Below are 16,505 nucleotides of genomic sequence, written 5' to 3' on the forward strand. Positions count from 1 at the left end.
GACTAGACGTGAAGTCGCTTGAAAGCGTGTCGTCTTGCTTCTCCGTCTGCTCTCTACCTAGGTAGTTGGCGCTCGGGATCTACGGCATCATTGTTGCAGCGCTTCAGAAAAGCGAGTTCAGCAGTGACTACTGAGAATAACCATGTCGCATTAACAAACCTGTAAAGTGGCCTGCGAAATCTGGCTGGGTCACGCTCAGCGCTCTGCTCTGCCAGACAATGTCTTTGTTGTCGGAGATATGGAGGTAGTTCGACAAAGCCATTCGTTCCGACGATTGTCCCCTTTGTGGACCAAGCTGTATAACATGGACAATCCTCAGTCTGTCGCGTGTCTTGTTTCCCAAAGTCACATCATCACCGACAGTGACCAAAGAACGATCGCCCGCATCTCAAAGTTTCCCTTACGCTTCATGGCTTATGCACACCACACGAGGGCTGGAGCTCGCCACACTGGCTACAATCTGCGCGGTATCCCGATACCGGCAGCAGTGGTGCCAGCGGCACCAGCGGCACCACACCCAAGACAAGTAGTCAAGAATACTGTAGCTAGACGAATTCGGAACGAATGGCTTATCACGCGGCAAAACAGAAGAAGCAGAGGCTTGGGGCGAAATGGTAACACCTGTTTTCGCCTGAGCGGTTTGCAAGCGCTATTGCATCTGCCAAAGTTCCTTCAGTGGATCATCTCACACAAAAGTACGCAAGGTAGTACGACTGTTTTCCCTTGTCGTCCTGTTGCCGCTATTCAAGCGCAACTAGCACAGGGCTTGACGCTGGGTAAAAGCGATACTTTGGAGAAAAAGAAAGATGAAGAACCACCAGAAGACCTAGAAGACTGCCCCGCTTGCGCAGTCAAGGCTCTAGCGCAATTTTATTGGGGTAATCAAAATCTCAATGCTAATGGCCACCCCAAACCCCTGCGATTTGATCATGCACAGCTACAGGCGGTGCACGATGTAGACGACGCATTGCGTGTGTTTACGCCTGGAGCAGGTACAGGCAACGCGCAACAAGATCCAGAGGAAATGGCAAACGCGATTACTAACGACATGCCTTGAATCCGTTGATCACACGTAAGGTGCCCGAAAGATACTAGACCGGCTTGTGCTAACATACGTAGTCTCGCAGTTAATACAGAATGGAGAACTCGCTATGAAGCACTCTTCATTCTTCAGCTCGATATGAACCGGACTTGTGTATGCGTTGCTGCCCGGACGTTGCCTGCAGGTACCAACGTTGACGGTATCGGGTTCAATGACGTCGCCATTCTCCCTCCGGGTACCAGAGATAGCGTCACAGATGCCATGAATCGACACTTCACCCCATCGCCTTTGGGCAATCTTCCTTGCGGTACCTGTAACATGCTCCAGCCGTTCACCGAATCTATACACATCGAAGGGTCGCCCGAGCTCAGTATCGTCGATCAAGGTAGAAAGAACATCAACCCTGTAGTCCTCAACGAATACCTGGATCTCGCTCAATACCAAGCCGTCGGCGGCGATCCACCGTCGCTCAAGTATCGACTGAGCAGTGTGCTGTCTCACCTTGGACGACATCTTAATTCCGGACATTGGGTAGCGAGCGCACGTGGCCCTGATCACGTCTTCTACATCAATGATGCTACGGTTACCCAGCAAGACGCACCCTCGCGGTTGAGAGCTAATCCACAAATGAAATCGCAAGCTGTTGTTTTGATGTACAGACGAGTACATACCAGGTAACATCTAGGTTAGTGCTGTATTCGGTAAGCTCAGAAGGTCGGCAGGTCGACGTTCTTTACTTCTCGCCATCAGTCAACTGTCTCTCGAATCGCAATAGTAGTAATAGCATTAAGTCAGATGTCCGGAACTCATTCGACTTTTCCTCACTTACCGATCCCGCATGGTGTCACACTGGAGCTAGCCGGGACGACCCGTCCATACCCATCTGCCTCCTTCCTCGAACGGTATCTCTGCCACGTGCCTACGTCATAGCGCCTTGTACCGGGCAACGGTGACTGCCAAGCCCAAGCTTTCTCCAGGGCTGTTTGCACTTATCTCGAGATCTCCACCCTCACCACAGCACCAGGAAGATCTTCAGTCTTTCCAAATTGTACTTTTCAACTTCTTTCGAGTCCAAGCTTGAACGCAACCATGGCGACTGCATTCCACCTCTTCTCCGACCTGCCCGCTGAACTGCGCGTGCGTATCTGGCACGTTGCCCTCGAGGACGACTACCACGATCTCAATGGCCGCAACCGCATCATCGAGCTCCATAGCTACAACCCAACGTCGAAGACAATCGCTGTCGCGGTATCGCGTCGTTTCCCAACGCTTTTCGAAGTCAACCGCGAAGCGCGATGTGAAGCTGCCAAAGCCGGCGGCGGAGAGTGGGTCACCGTAAGTGATTGCGCAAAATCACTACCTTGAGCTTCAGTAAACTGATAGCCTTTTGCTAAATTAGGTGAACGCTCATTGCCAGAGCAGATATAAGACGAAGTACACGACCCGCTTTAGAGCGTACATGAACTTCTCGCAGGACGTCCTCTTGCTCTCTTCCCGGTTCCTCGTCAACAACGACGATCGCGGAGGACTAGGCACCAGCACCCCGGCATGTCTAGAGGAGAAGAAATTATATTTCTTGATTAATTTACTGCCCTCTGGCGTCATCAAGAAGATTGCGTACCTCATGCTCACGGTGGACCCTATTCATGGACTTTCTTCGGTACATTACAACGGCAAACTCCTCGAGCTGTTCACTGCTCTCAAGCGTATTCATTTCCAGGCTCACCATCGTTCTCATCATCTTCCCCGAATCAGTGAATCTGTCCTACAACACGTCCGGAAGGTCTTCGACGCAGAACCACCACAGGTGTCCTACCACCATATGTACGAAGTCCCTGAGCGGAGTACTCTGATTTGGCTCTCAGTGTCTGGCGTGTCAAATGTGGAGTATGACGGCATTCGCAAGGTCGAGTGGGGATTCAGGAAGGACCTGTGGGTTCCGAGGGCGAAGAAGAACGGATCGGGGACTCTGCAAAAGATTGCTTAGGGAGTGCGGAAGATGGACATATCTTTTACGCGGAACGTATCGGGCTGCGGCTACATGGCGGAACTGAGATGGGACAATGGCTTCGCCCGACCTATTGGAGCAAGAGAGTCAGGTCAACGAAGCAGATAGCAGCACCATCAAGGAGCCCAATGTATGTAACACATCAAGAAGCAGACAACGAAGGATAACAATAAATTCTCGTTACCCCAACCCAAACTCCAGCTATGCGTACCCCTACACCCCCTGCACCTTCCGATAACTGGGCGGCTTGAGCGTCCTCCTCAACAACTTAACCGCATAAGGCGGCACAAGACTAATCGCCGCAATAACCGCAAACTTCCACCAAAACGCCACACTGCCCACGTACTCGAGATCAAAGTACTCTGTCAAAAACGGCACAGAACCAAAGTAAATCGCCGCCGTACCCACAATACTAGCAATCATGATCCAATGCCACGTCGTAACCTCCATAGCCACCATAACAAGCTCATTAACGATAAGCACGGAGAAACTGACGCTGACCATCTTGAGGAACGTGGGGTCGGGAGCCGCAGGCGGTGTTGTGGATGTGCCCACGCCGATGAGGAGTTGAGAGAGACCTTGTATGATGGAGCCCTGGTAGACAGAAACCGCGACCCAGATGAAGAAAGATTTGTAACTCAGACTACGTCCTGTTTTGAGTTCGGCGTACAGTTCCGGGTAGAGGTTCGCCACACTCTCATCGACATCGCGGTCTAGCACGAGAGAGAAAACAGGCATCATGGTGTAAATCGTGCTGTAGCCGACGAGCAAGAAGTCTTTGTATAGAGCGTTGGGCTCAAAGCTGCTGGCAATGGAGAAGACGGTTTGGCAGATACTGATGATGAGACCGCGGTGGATGACGAATTGACTTAGTTTGGCGGAGCGCTTGTAGCTGTTGCGGCCGTGCCAGACGAGCAGTTTGACGAGGTAGCAGAATTGCTCGATGGAGAAGTCGGCTGCGAGAGAGGCTTGGCGGCCTTCTTTTCCTACGATGCCCACGCCTACGTCGGCGGCTTGGATCATGGAGACGTCGTTGCCGCCGTCGCCGATGCAGCATACGCGCTTCTTCGTGAACTCGCGGATGAGGCGTGCGACGTCGGCTTTTTGGGTGGGCGAACACCGGCAGGCTACTACGGTGGGGAGTTGCACGGCGACGGTGATGAATTCTTGGCGGAAGTGTTGGAGGAATAGCGCGAGGGATTCGCCGTCGATGAGGAGGCAGGCGTCTAGTTTTCCGCGGAGGAAGTCGAGGGAGGAAGAAGCGAGGTCTTTGCGCTTTAGCTTGGCGATGGTGTGGACATATTGGCCGCGGGCTACAAGTTTGGACGACACGGCTACACAGCGGGCTGTTTCTACTTTGTCGCCCGTCAACATCCAGATCTTGATACCTGCGTTGCGGAGGAGTTCAAGGGAGGGCTTGACGTCTTTTTGGAGCTTGTCTTCGACACCGGTGACACCAAGAAGTTCCAGGTCGTTCTCTAGATACTCCTTTACGACGTTGGCGACGGCGGCATCACGGTTGTTGAGGGCAAGCGAGGCCTGCGCATGCTTGGTGGAGAAGTCTTGGTAGATCTGCGCGGAGAGCTTCTTGCGACCGACGACCAGTGTTCGGAGACCTTCCCGGGCCATGTTAGCTGTCTCTTCGTCGAGCCAGTCGTTCGCGGCAACAATGGAGGTCATGACAGTGTCGGCACCCTTCTGGTAGAACCATATCTCGCCACCATCATCAGTAGGTGATGATGCCGGACCCTGATAAAATTTCACAACGATACCCATGCGCTTGCCTTCTGATGTGAATGGAAAGACATTCAGGATGCGCACTTTCACGACAGTATTCCCGCTCTCGCACGATAGGAGGGTCATGGATTCGCGGTCACGAGATAAGAGCTTCAAGCCAACAGCCTCGGTCCATCTGACGATGGCAATCTCATCGGGAGATGAGGCTTGGTATGTAGTCACGGTCTCCCCATTCTCTTCTTCCGTTGTCGGCGTTACGTTATGGCAGAGGGCTAGGGCTAGCACAACATCGCGGACCCGGGATCCAATCTCTCGGCGCGTACGAGTGGCTGAGGTGAGAGGTGCGATGTATGCAGAAGAAGGCGTGACAAGCGATGGGGCTTCTCCGGCGGGTGGTGTAAAGCACTGGTGAACGTATGATGATACCTCGTCCATGGCCTCGTTTGCGTAGGAGACTGTGCCGACGTGAATCTTCTTCATGACCATCTCTACGTACTGTTAGCAGTGTCGAGATTACTTCATGGTTGAACATACCATTCTGTGTCAGAGTACCTGTCTTGTCGCTCAACAGGTACTCAATGCGACCCAGGTCTTCTGGGATTGTGCTAGTCCGAACGATAGTGCCTTTGATGCTTTCATCATGCTGTATGAACCATGCATAGACCGACTTGCCCATATCGAGATTGACACGCAGACCTACTGGGACAATAGTGGAGAACAGAATGAGGAATCTCAGCATTGACGCCCACCATTGCCGGCCTTCGATGACCTGGAATCGCGCGAGTGCCACTAGGATGAAAGAGAGCGAGAGGGTGAAGATACATAGCCACTTGGTCAGAGAATTTATCTCTAATTCAAGCAGACCAGTCTTGGATCTTGAGGGCGATGTAGAAAGCGCTTGACGAGTTTGTGGGCCGGTGTATACGACCACAGCCAGTAGACTGCAGCTTGATGCAACGACAGTATTCGCCCAGATGGTGTTGTCGATGTTCAAGGGTGCTGATTGCACTTCTGTGGGGGATGTCGTTTCTTCGTTATCATGAGGGTCATAATGTCGCTGGGTCTTGAGTGGCAGTTCAACGGTTCCGTAAAACTCATTGACCTTCTTGTCCGGTTTGCCGGCCACGACGCGGAGCCGGGTATACTCGCCAATATCCAGATTCTGTGTAAGTGGCGAGGTCAGGCGCAGCTTCCAGTCGGTTTCACCGTCCAACTGATCTGTTCGAATGAAGGCTTCTCCCGAGGTTCCAGAAGCTGTGGCACTGTCAACCTTGGCCGTGTCGCTGGTGTCCATGCCATCAATAAGCGCAGCCGATGAACTTTGCGCCTTGGTTTCATCTTCAATAGGTGCTGCATTTTCGCTGGAGTAGCTCTTGAGGAGCACCATGTCGGCAGGCACTCGCTGGTCCTTGCCGAGTTTCACGACGTCTCCAACTCTGAGGCTCCGAGAGGGTTTCACAACTTCCCAGTAGGTGCATGTCGCCAGGCCCTTGCCCGAAAGTCGCTGCTCCTCGTCATCAATGTCTGCCAACCGACCCTCGTCCTTGGGCTGCTTCCTCAGGCGCTTCTTCCTCTGCGAGTTCTTTCCGGGCGCGACGCCGTTCCCGAGGCTGTTCTCCTCAAACTTCAAAACGGTGTAACCCTCCGAGTTTGCTTCTGCGTCTCTCCGCCGTCGAGCAATATCGTCCATAGCCTCTTTGCTCAGCGTTATCGTCAAGACGAAAGCCAGCGGTGCGATGTATGTCGACAGGTAGCCGATTCGGAGGACGGGTATGACCTGCGATAGGGCGACGAGCAGAAAGTACATGTTGATGAAGAAGGAGAACTCATTGTAGAGGGTGCGTGGGAGAAAACTCCACGGGGTGTATTTGGCATTCGACACGGCGTTCGCGGGGAATCTCGAGGTCTGAAGCTGGCCGACGGAGATGGTACGCTGGGTGGTCGGATCGTGCTCCTCGTCGGCATCCGACTCTCCGGCGTCATCGCCTAACTGTATAGGGGCGTTGTACTGGCGTGAGAGGAAGCTGGGCAGGCGCATGTTGGAGCCCAGGCGGGAAAGAGCGCTCGGCGGTGGCTGCCGTCTTCTCCGTGGTGTGTGCTGTTCAGGCAAGAGCGGCGAGTCGTCATCGCCCGACTGGCCATAACTGCCAGCAGAGTCTCTCTTGGACCCTTCATCGTCGTCCAGCAGCCCTCTTAGGTCGTCCTCTTCCGGCTCTTCCTTCTTCTTGTTCGCGCGTAGCCTGCCGACCCTGAGATTCCTCAGCGGTATCCTCGCGCCCAGCTCATGGTATGGCCGTCGTTGCTCCTTGGACTGGCGCCGTGGTGGTGTAGCGGCGGACTGGGAGCGAGAGGCCAGAGGGTCCAGCTCCTCTAGGTCGAGTTCTAGGTCCGAGTCGTCGTCTGGCGCATTCGGCTGGTGGTACTGGTGGGGAGCGGCCATGGCTCATGGGCGGGCGAAGAGGGTGCTGGCTAGTTCCGCCTCATGTGCGACGGGCTGGGTGTGGTTATGGCGACGAGGGTTGCCTTCGGGGGTCCGCGGCGTTTCGGGGGTGTCTGAATGGGCTGTCTGGGCGACTCGACGTTCTGTTTCGGCGGCCGAGCGCTGTTTGGGCCGTGTCGATGGTGTATGACGTAGTTCCCGAGAATAGTAGGTGTCGCAGCGGGAAGGGCGGTATGTGAATTGTAGAGTCCATGAATATGTGTCTCGACGTCGCGTCACTCTGGGCTGTGTGGCGCAGGCGCAGGGCTGTGGCTAGAGGACAGGGTTGCCGCGGCGGGCCGTTTCAATGTCCAACCTTGGGCGCAGGAACAGCTGGCCAGATCGCTTTCCCACCCATCCTGCCAGATTACCTACGATGCGCCCGGGGATCGCCTCCGATATCTGATTCTCGCTGCCTTCCTGGACGAAGATCGCGTCTTTCGCAGTTGTGCGACACGCAGAGCCCATGCTCTTCTGCTTCTCTAGAGGTACGTAGCCATGTTCGCGGTCTCTGACGTAGAAAGGGATGGCGATTACGCCTCTTACGGTCCGCGTTCAAGTCGCCGTTGCGACTTCCTTTCACCCTCAGTCATATGCACTTGCGTCTACACAAACTCCCCTCTCCTGCATAATTCTCCTCGGTTTGCACATTTTGTCCCACGAGGCGTCTACCGTGGCATGTCAGACCTCGCTTCACCACCCCGACCGAGGCCCAACCTGCTGGCCACGGACCCCCAATTCCAGTGCTGACTGCCTGTGCAGTACTTGTAGATACCCTTTGAATTACCTAATTATCCCGTAATGGACGAAGACGGCCCCAACTTTTCCTACGCCTACGGCGGCGCGCCTCCCACCCCCTCCACAGCTTCGAACGCATCATGGAATCCCGCATTGCGCAACGAGAAGGAAGCGAGCGCACCACCTAGCGCGAAACCCACGAATCAGTTCGCACAAACTAAACCAGAGTCGTCAGAAGAAGACGACGAGGAAGAGGATGACAGTGAGGAAGCGGATGAGGAGGACGACGACGATGAAGAATCAGAAGAGGAGAGCGAGGACGAAGAGACTCCTTCAAGGCCTGCAGTAGCTGCACCACTTGCACCGGTACCGGCAGCCAAGCCTGCGCCCGAAGAAACAGAGACCGATGAGTCTACTGCGCGCGACGACACAATACAAGCGCCACCAAGCGCAGAAGCACCTCAACATCTCGAGCCCCTGGAGGGTGGAGCAGACGGTGCTGACGATGAATATCTAGTTAGTGCCACGCAGGCACTCAACATTACCGAATCACAACCGACACCAGCAAAAGCCGAATCAAGTGAGGAGGAAGAGTCTGATTCCGAAGAGGAGAGCGAAGACTCGCGACCTGCAGCGCAGATACAACGGGAGGAAAGCTCAGAGGAAAGTTCAGAAGAAGAGGCGGAACCCGAACAGCATCCCGAGGAGAACTACGAGCACCAAGGAGAGACTACAGCGCTGGAGGATGCTATGACGGATAGTGTCAAAGTGCCTTTGGTAGCAGACACGGAGGCAGATGAATGGGGCGCGCCCGGCGACGACCCCTTTGATCTTGGTGGGAAACCACAAGAGCCTCCTCTGGAGACACCCGTGGCGGAGGCTGTTGGGACGACCGTCGGAGACGACACTATCGGAAACACCACAGTAGGCGGAAACACCGGAGCCGACATCGACTGGGGCAATTCGGAAGAGCAGGAGGACTTCTTTGGTTTGGGCGCGAGCCAGCAGATCGAACCTGCGCAGGCGGTAGACCAAAGTCCTGGCGCGCATGTGGTACAGGCCGAAACAAAAGCTCCCGAAAAGAACGAGTGGGATCTGGATCTTGACCTGGACGACGACTTCTTGCCTGACCAAGAAGAAGCACCCGTCATTGAGTTGAGCGACGACGAAGGCTTCCTCGACGATGAAGCGCCAGCACCCGCACAGCAACCAACGCAAGCCGCTCCTTCAGGAACTGCAAGCCGATATGCTCCTCAGACCCCTGCAGTCGCACCCGCGCTTGCCCCAGCGGCGAACCCGTATGCCCCTCAGTCGCAGCCCGCGGTGGCACCAGCTTATGATGGCTTTGGACGGAACATGGCTTTCCAACAGCAACAGCAGCAGCAACCACCTCGCCCACCAATGGCGAGTTCGGCGCAAAGCTTCGTAGACAAGTCCAAAGGAGGTTATGCTTCGCCATATGATCTGCCGGAAGACATCGTAACTACCCGAAAGCGACCAGCTCCTCGAACAACAGTGTCCGCTGTACAGCCAACTCCACCACCCCCGCGAACTAGCAGTATGTCTTCGAACGCGGGGCCTCCACGGCCGCCATTGTCATCGAGCATGTCAGTTGCTAGTCTGTCTCCGCCCTCATCAGGCCACTCCATGCGGTCTCAGATGACTGGTATGCCACCACCGGCTGCACCTCCAAAACCCGCATTCACAGCGAAATCACCATCGAGTGATTTCTTCGCCGAACTGCCCGTCACCTCCAAGCCTCGCCCGTCTGGACGCTACACCCCGCAACCGAATATGCCTGTTCAACCTCCAGTCAGCCATCCTCCCCCGCAACTTCCACCAAAAGAGCGAACCGCTTCAACGTCGTCTTTGCGAAATGAGTTCATCCCAGATGCTGCCAAAGTCGGTACTACTCCTCCCTTCAGGCAACCAGAACAGTTGGCCATGTTCCCTACCCAGCCGTCGGTACCTGCACGAACAAACAGTCTTCCCGTCCCCCAGCCAGTGCAAGCGCCCCCTTCTACAAGCAGATACTCTCCCGCTCCACCTCCGTCGGGACCAGCTGCCAACTCACGATACTCTCCTGCACCCCCAAGCGCACCAGCGAACCCGCGATATTCGCCCGCACCTCCGTCGCAAGGACAGCCTCATGCTCGTTATCAGTCTGAGCCGCACAACAACTTGACACGGACTCCTTCGCAGCCTTTCGCGCCCCGTACTTCCAGCCCCCTAGCCTTTCATAGCATGCCTCATCAGCAGGAGCAAGCCCCCGAAAACAATGCTCAATATCCTCCAAACCATCAGGTCACGCAATCGGCCGATGGAATGCCCCGTCCACCCTTCAGAAGCCCACTGGGTGAGGTTAGCGAGATTGAAGAGCAGGAGCCGATTCTGAGTTCGAGGCCGCCTACTGGACGATCAGAGACGCCACCTCTAAGGAGTACACCTTCCTCAGCAGTCGGCTCACCACGGAAGACCGACGGCTACGCACCAAGATATCAGCCAGCCCAGCCAGCCGTCCCACAACGCTCTCACTCACAATCTCCAACAGCGACTATGAAGCAGCCTGCATACAGTATGATGCCTTCGTCGGCAGTCTACGGCGGCCGGCCTACTACTTCAAGCTCGGTCAACGTCATTCCCCATCGTCGACAGGCGTCAGTGAACTACGACTTCATTGTCCCCGAGGACGAGCGCTCGGCAGACCCACTCGAAAGATGGAAGGGTCATCCTGTGTTCACATGGGGCTTAGGAGGTAATGTTGTGACGAGCTTCCCTAAGCAGATTCCTCGGTACGGAGGTGGCGGATCTGCGCCGATGATGAAGAGTAATCCTGGTGAGATCCGCATCCAGAGTGTCAAGGAGGTTCTCCCTCTTCCAGAAGACGTTGCCAAGTTCCCTGGTCCCCTCAAGGCCAAGGGTAAGAAGAAGGATGTGTCAGCATGGCTTGGCCGTAAAGTCGAAGCGCTTGAGACCCAGTCTAAGGAGCCAGGACTCGAACACACTATGAGCGAAGACGAGTTGAAGCGTGTGGATGATCGCATTCTCCTTTGGAAACTCATGCAAGCACTGGTCGATAATGATGGCAAATTGGAGGGTACTCCTGCAGAAGCCGCTGTCAAGAAGCTGCTACTGCCTCCAGGTGACGATACATCTGACGAAGCCGGTTCATACTCGACGGCAGCGGACATTGTCGGACGTTCAAGATCCAACACCTCCAACCTCCAGGCAGAGCCCATCGATCCCCGTGCTGTTGAGGATTTGCAGGGCATGCTTGTCAAGGGTGATCGCGAGAAGGCAGTCTGGCATGCTGTCGACCAGCGCTTGTGGGGCCATGCGATGCTGCTGTCTTCTACTCTCAGCAAGGACATATGGAAGCAGGTTGTCCAAGAATTCGTTCGGAAAGAAGTCAAGAAGGCCGGACGCAACAACCAGGCGCTGGCTGTATTGTACGAAGTCTTTGCTGGCAACCACGAGGACTGTATTGACGAACTGGTACCTGCTTCGGCTCGTGCCGGATTCCAGATGGTGAGCGCTGACGGTGTTGGCGCAACCCAGAACGCACTCCAGGGTCTAGACAAGTGGCGCGAGACAGTTGCGCTGATTCTGAATAACCGTAGCGAAGGTGACGCATCAGCGCTACTCTCGCTTGGAAGGCTTCTGGCTCAATACGGTCGCATTGAAGCTGCACATGTATGCTTCATCATCGCGCGTTCAGTTCTGAAAGTCAGTGGAGTCGATGACCCGCAGGCTGATCTTGTTCTGATCAGCGCTGACCATCGTCTCAACCCTCTAGAAATGGGTGTCGAGATGGAGCCAATATTGCTGACCGAGGTATACGAATTCGCGCTATCGCTGTCATCTCCGAGCGGCTCGTATGTCATTCCTCATTTGCAAAACTACAAACTTGCACATGCGTATCAACTCGCCGAGAATGGGTACCGGACCGACGCCCAGGCATATTGCGACGCCATTGCAGCGGCAATGAAGGCTACAACTCAAGTCTCGTTATATTACAACGCTGCTTTCATCGCCAGTCTTGACGATCTGAGCAAGCGACTGTCGCAGTCTCCGAAGGATGGGTCGTCATCGTGGATCTCGAAGCCTAGCATGGACAAGGTTGGAAGCTCGCTTCTATCAAAGTTCAACAGCTTCATTGCAGGAGACGACGAGGACAACACGGCCAACAAGTCTGGTGGGCCGGACGGACCTTTCGCTAAGATCGCTGGCAATAGCCCATCCCTCACGCCCTCACAATCGAGCACGGATCTCTATGGCGCAATGTCTGGCTATGGCGCTCCAACGCAACCACCTGTCGCCGGAAACTCAAGGTATGCACCATCGAACGCGTACGCGCCAAGGTCGTCTTCAGAGCAGCAACGGTCTCGTTATGAGCCTCAAGGTCGACCATCGATGGAATCGAACGACAGCTTCGGCGTGCGAGCAGTATCTGACACCTACACGCCTATGACGCCCACGTCAAACGTGTACAGCCCAACTCAAAATCAACTGAGCCCACCGAGTGCACGCACGGCAGCCAAGGCGCAGTCGTACTCACCCCTTCGTCCGGAGTATAGCCCAGCTCAGCCATCCTTCGGTAGTCCTTACATGCCCACACCACCTATCGGAGAGCCTTCTCTGGCCCCTGCATTCGGTGGCTATCAGCCTCAAGCGAACTCAGATGAGCCGACAGCAAACGAGCTCACCTACGATCGATACGGACCTTCGTCATCTACCTTTGAACCTCCTGCGTACCAGCCATACAATCCGGACGAGGATGACAAGGAAGATGACAAGCAGATATCAAAGAAGAAGTCTTTTATGGATGATGACGACGATGACGACCTCGCTGCCCGCGCCTCGGCTTTGAAGATTAGTGGAGGTAGCAGCTCCAAATCAGACGCAGACAAAAAAGCAGACGAGGCATTTCGAAAAGCCGCTGAAGCAGATGCTCAACGCGACAAGGAAGCCGCAGCAGCAAAGAAGGGAGGATGGCTGTCTGGGTGGTTTAAGAAAGATCCCAACGCCGGTCCCGGTCCCATCAAGGCCAAGCTGGGAGAAGAGAGCAGTTTCTACTACGACACAGATCTTGGCAAGTGGGTAAACAAGAAGGGTGGCGCGGCAGACACGGGTAAGCCCGCTGCAACATCACCACCTCCACGTGCTGGACCTCCCGGCGGCGGAGCTCGAAGTGCCTCAGGTAGCGCCGCACCCACACCGCCTATGGGTCCTCCCGGCGCAGGTGCACTGCGTCCACCTACCTCCAACCCCCGCTCGTCGTCGCTGCCGCCGCCAATGGGTGTAGCAGGCTCCCGCGCATCTACACCCGGCATCCCAGAATCCGACGAAGAGGGTTTCGCAGGACCCAAGCCACCTACGCTGGCTAGACCCAGTTTCGGTGCTGCGTCCGGACCGCCATCGCGACCGGGCACTGGTATGAGCAATGCTAGTAGTATTGACGATTTGCTCGGCGCACCTCAGGCGAGGAAGGGCCCCGCGGGTAAGAAGAAGAAGGGTGGACGCTATGTCGACGTCATGGCCAAGTAAAAACGTTACGGGAAACGATCAAGATATTGAAACGGAGATAGATGACCGTTATCAGGACGCACATGTCAGGGATGAACAGCATGGTTGTCATGAGGGATTCGGGCGCGGCATACAGGTGTTCCTGCATTAGAAGGAGTAAATGCATTAGTCTCGCATCCCGAGCCCATTTCTCGGGTTTCGAAACACAATTGTACCATTGTATATTCATCATACTCTATCCTATCGTGTGCACCATCACTTCACCTGGGCAGTATCGCAATCGTGATAAACGTGTCGTGTGTCCCACCCCGGGGGGCGGCCCCAGCCTGTCCACTTTCCTCCCTCCACAAAAGATACGAAGAACGGCCTTTTGCTCGGAGCTGTTGCTGGCTGGGCGTTGACCATGTGGCCCACTGGGGCCGATTGGGCTGGCGGTGGTCGACCCCACAAGAACGGCAAACACACCCGATTACGGAGATGACGCATTGTCCGGCTAGTTGATCGGTGACATGCGCTTTCGCGTGGTCGGTATCGCCAGGGTCTGGCGATGGTTACACGCGCTGCGCGCATGGCTATCGTGCAGTGGACTCGAGTCTTGTTCTTATCGTTGTCGCTTACTTGATGTGTGGTGTATGTATGTTGTTGGGTGGGTAGTTTCTCGGTGCCATATCAGCACAGCTAGCCAGCCCTGTCGACGCCTATCTCCCCGACTCCGACTCGTGCTGTGGAGCGAACGATTGCAGCGTCGCATTCGCAGCTCTCCCAGCTCCCAAGACCGCTAGGATTAGTATTAGTCAGTCTAGCCCTTTGGTGGGCTTGAGCCAGCTGCGGGGAATTCGGCGGCGCTCGCGTGGTCATCTTTTTATCTTGGGTTTTCGTGTTCCTTATCCTGTTGACTGATGCTATAGCCCTGCTGCCGCGCTGTTATCGTGGTGTTGTTTTGTTCTTATACTGGACGGTTCCAAGTTTGCGACATCACGATACGGTGTTTTAGGTCGTCGCATTTTCCATCGCAGCGCAAGGATTCGACGCGCAGTAAAGAGTTGGTTTTCTGAATTGATTGTGGGATACCTGGACAAAACGAGACAATCATGGCGAAGAGCGTTTCCGTCACCGAAGGCGGAGCAGGAGGAGGACAAGATGCCACACGAAGACGGGCTTCGATCAACGACCCGGGCGCCGACGCTGCCCTGGCGAAAATGGGCTACCAATCTGAACTACCACGGAATCTGAGCATGCTGAGCGTCCTCGGCATGTCGTTTGCCATCATGGCCGTTCCATTCGGTCTCTCGACAACACTCTACATTACGCTTACGGACGGGCAATCGGTGACTGTGCTCTACGGCTGGATCCTCGTCTCCCTCATCTCGCTCGCCATCGCCGCGTCCCTCGCTGAGATCTGCGCTGTTTACCCCACAGCCGGCGGCGTGTACTACTGGTCTGCCATGCTCTCCACGCGCGAATGGGCGCCCATCGCCTCGTGGGTAACGGGCTGGTTGACTTTAGTTGGAAACTGGACGGTTACGCTCTCGATCAATTTCTCCGGTGGCCAACTCATCTTATCGGCTATTACGCTGTGGAACGAGGACTTTGTGCCGAATGAGTGGCAGACTGTTCTTGCGTTTTGGGCGGTCATGCTGATTTGCATGGCGATTAATATCTTCGGGGCGAAGCATCTCGACCTGATCAATAAGATTTGTATCTATTGGACGGCAACCAGTGTGGTGGTTATCATGGTTGTGCTGTTGACTATGGCGGATACGAAGAGGGATGCAGAGTTTGTGTTTGCGCATTATGATGCTAGTCAGAGTGGATGGTATGTTGTCTTGAGATGGAATATGAGACAGTTGGACTAACGTTACTACCAGGCCATCCGGATGGGCTTTCTTTGTCGGTCTCCTACAAGCTGCGTACACGCTTACAGGCTACGGCATGGTCGCCGCCATGTGCGAAGAAGTCTCGAACCCGTCGCGCGAAGTCCCCAAAGCCATCGTTCTCTCCGTCGCAGCAGCCGGTGTCACAGGAGTCATCTACCTGATCCCCATTCTCTTCGTCCTCCCCGATGTCCAACTCCTCCTCGACGTCGCCAATGGCCAACCCATCGGCCTGCTCTTCAAGACCGTAACCGGCAGTGCAGGCGGCGGCTTCGGCCTCCTCTTCCTCATCCTCGGTATCCTCTTCTTCGCTGGCACAGGCGCCCTGACCGCTGCATCACGCTGCACATATGCGTTTGCTCGCGACGGCGCCATCCCCGGCTCGCGACTCTGGGCCAAGGTGGACAAACGCTTCGACATCCCGCTCATGGCGCTCGTCCTCTCAACAGTCGTCGACTGCCTCCTCGGCCTCATCTACTTCGGCTCCTCAGCCGCATTCAACTCCTTCACCGGCGTCGCTACCATCTGCCTCTCCACCTCATACGGCATGCCCATCCTCATCTCCGTGCTGCGCGGCCGCAGAGCAGTCAAGCACTCGTCCTTCTCGCTCGGCCGCTTCGGCTACGCCATCAATGTCGCTATGATTGCGTGGATTTGCCTCGCTGTCGTGCTCTTTTGTATGCCGGTCAGTTTGCCTGTTGAGCCTGCTACCATGAACTATGCAAGTGTAGTCTTTGCGGGCTTCGCGGCGATTAGTGTGGCGTGGTATTTCATTAGTGGCAGGAAGGAGTTTTCGGGCCCGCCTGTGCCGACGGATGCTGAGCCTGGGGAGGAGACTGTTGTTGCCGGGTTGGCGGTGCAGGATAGTCGGCAGGATATCGAGGGCAAGGGGGATATGGATAAGGGTGTAGAGCACGATAAGGTGTATTGAGTGGGAGATGTGATAGAGGTTTATGTACTTTGAGATTGTTTGGTATTATACTTTCTATAATCTAGAGCGCACACAATAACTTGCAATCTGAGCTGCTGTGTCGAGTGAATTTCTTGATGTCGCGATTAGAAAAACGGTAGAATTCCGCTCTAAGGTGGATGGTGACGCCA

The 16,505-nt window shown here is 55.2% G+C and overlaps 4 protein-coding genes across 4 annotated transcripts; 3 read left to right on the plus strand and 1 right to left on the minus strand.

The window, feature by feature from the left end:
• Positions 1 to 2,131: 2,131 nt before the first annotated feature.
• On the plus strand, positions 2,132 to 3,029 carry J4E90_007422 (uncharacterized protein; the record flags this gene model as incomplete). Its single annotated transcript, XM_051436961.1, has 2 exons — positions 2,132 to 2,377; positions 2,517 to 3,029. 2 exons carry the CDS (start codon positions 2,132 to 2,134, stop codon positions 3,027 to 3,029), a joined length of 759 nt encoding a protein of 252 aa, XP_051288707.1.
• Positions 3,030 to 3,263: 234 nt separating this feature from the next.
• On the minus strand, positions 3,264 to 7,227 carry J4E90_007423 (uncharacterized protein; the record flags this gene model as incomplete). The annotated part of the gene is made up of 2 exons (XM_051436962.1): positions 3,264 to 5,275; positions 5,322 to 7,227. 2 exons carry the CDS (start codon positions 7,225 to 7,227, stop codon positions 3,264 to 3,266), a joined length of 3,918 nt encoding a protein of 1,305 aa, XP_051288708.1.
• An 840-nt stretch (positions 7,228 to 8,067) lies between these two features.
• Positions 8,068 to 13,551, plus strand: J4E90_007424 (uncharacterized protein; the record flags this gene model as incomplete). The annotated part of the gene is made up of 1 exon (XM_051436963.1): positions 8,068 to 13,551. One exon carries the CDS (start codon positions 8,068 to 8,070, stop codon positions 13,549 to 13,551), a length of 5,484 nt encoding a protein of 1,827 aa, XP_051288709.1.
• Positions 13,552 to 14,729: 1,178 nt separating this feature from the next.
• On the plus strand, positions 14,730 to 16,335 carry J4E90_007425 (uncharacterized protein; the record flags this gene model as incomplete). Its single annotated transcript, XM_051436964.1, has 2 exons — positions 14,730 to 15,346; positions 15,399 to 16,335. The coding sequence occupies 2 exons, from the start codon at positions 14,730 to 14,732 to the stop codon at positions 16,333 to 16,335; spliced, it is 1,554 nt and encodes a 517-aa protein (XP_051288710.1).
• Positions 16,336 to 16,505: the final 170 nt, after the last annotated feature.

Source organism: Alternaria incomplexa (assembly GCF_024043165.1).
Source record: "Alternaria incomplexa strain BMP 0042 chromosome Unknown scaffold_11, whole genome shotgun sequence".
NCBI classification, from domain to species: Eukaryota; Fungi; Ascomycota; class Dothideomycetes; order Pleosporales; family Pleosporaceae; genus Alternaria; species Alternaria incomplexa.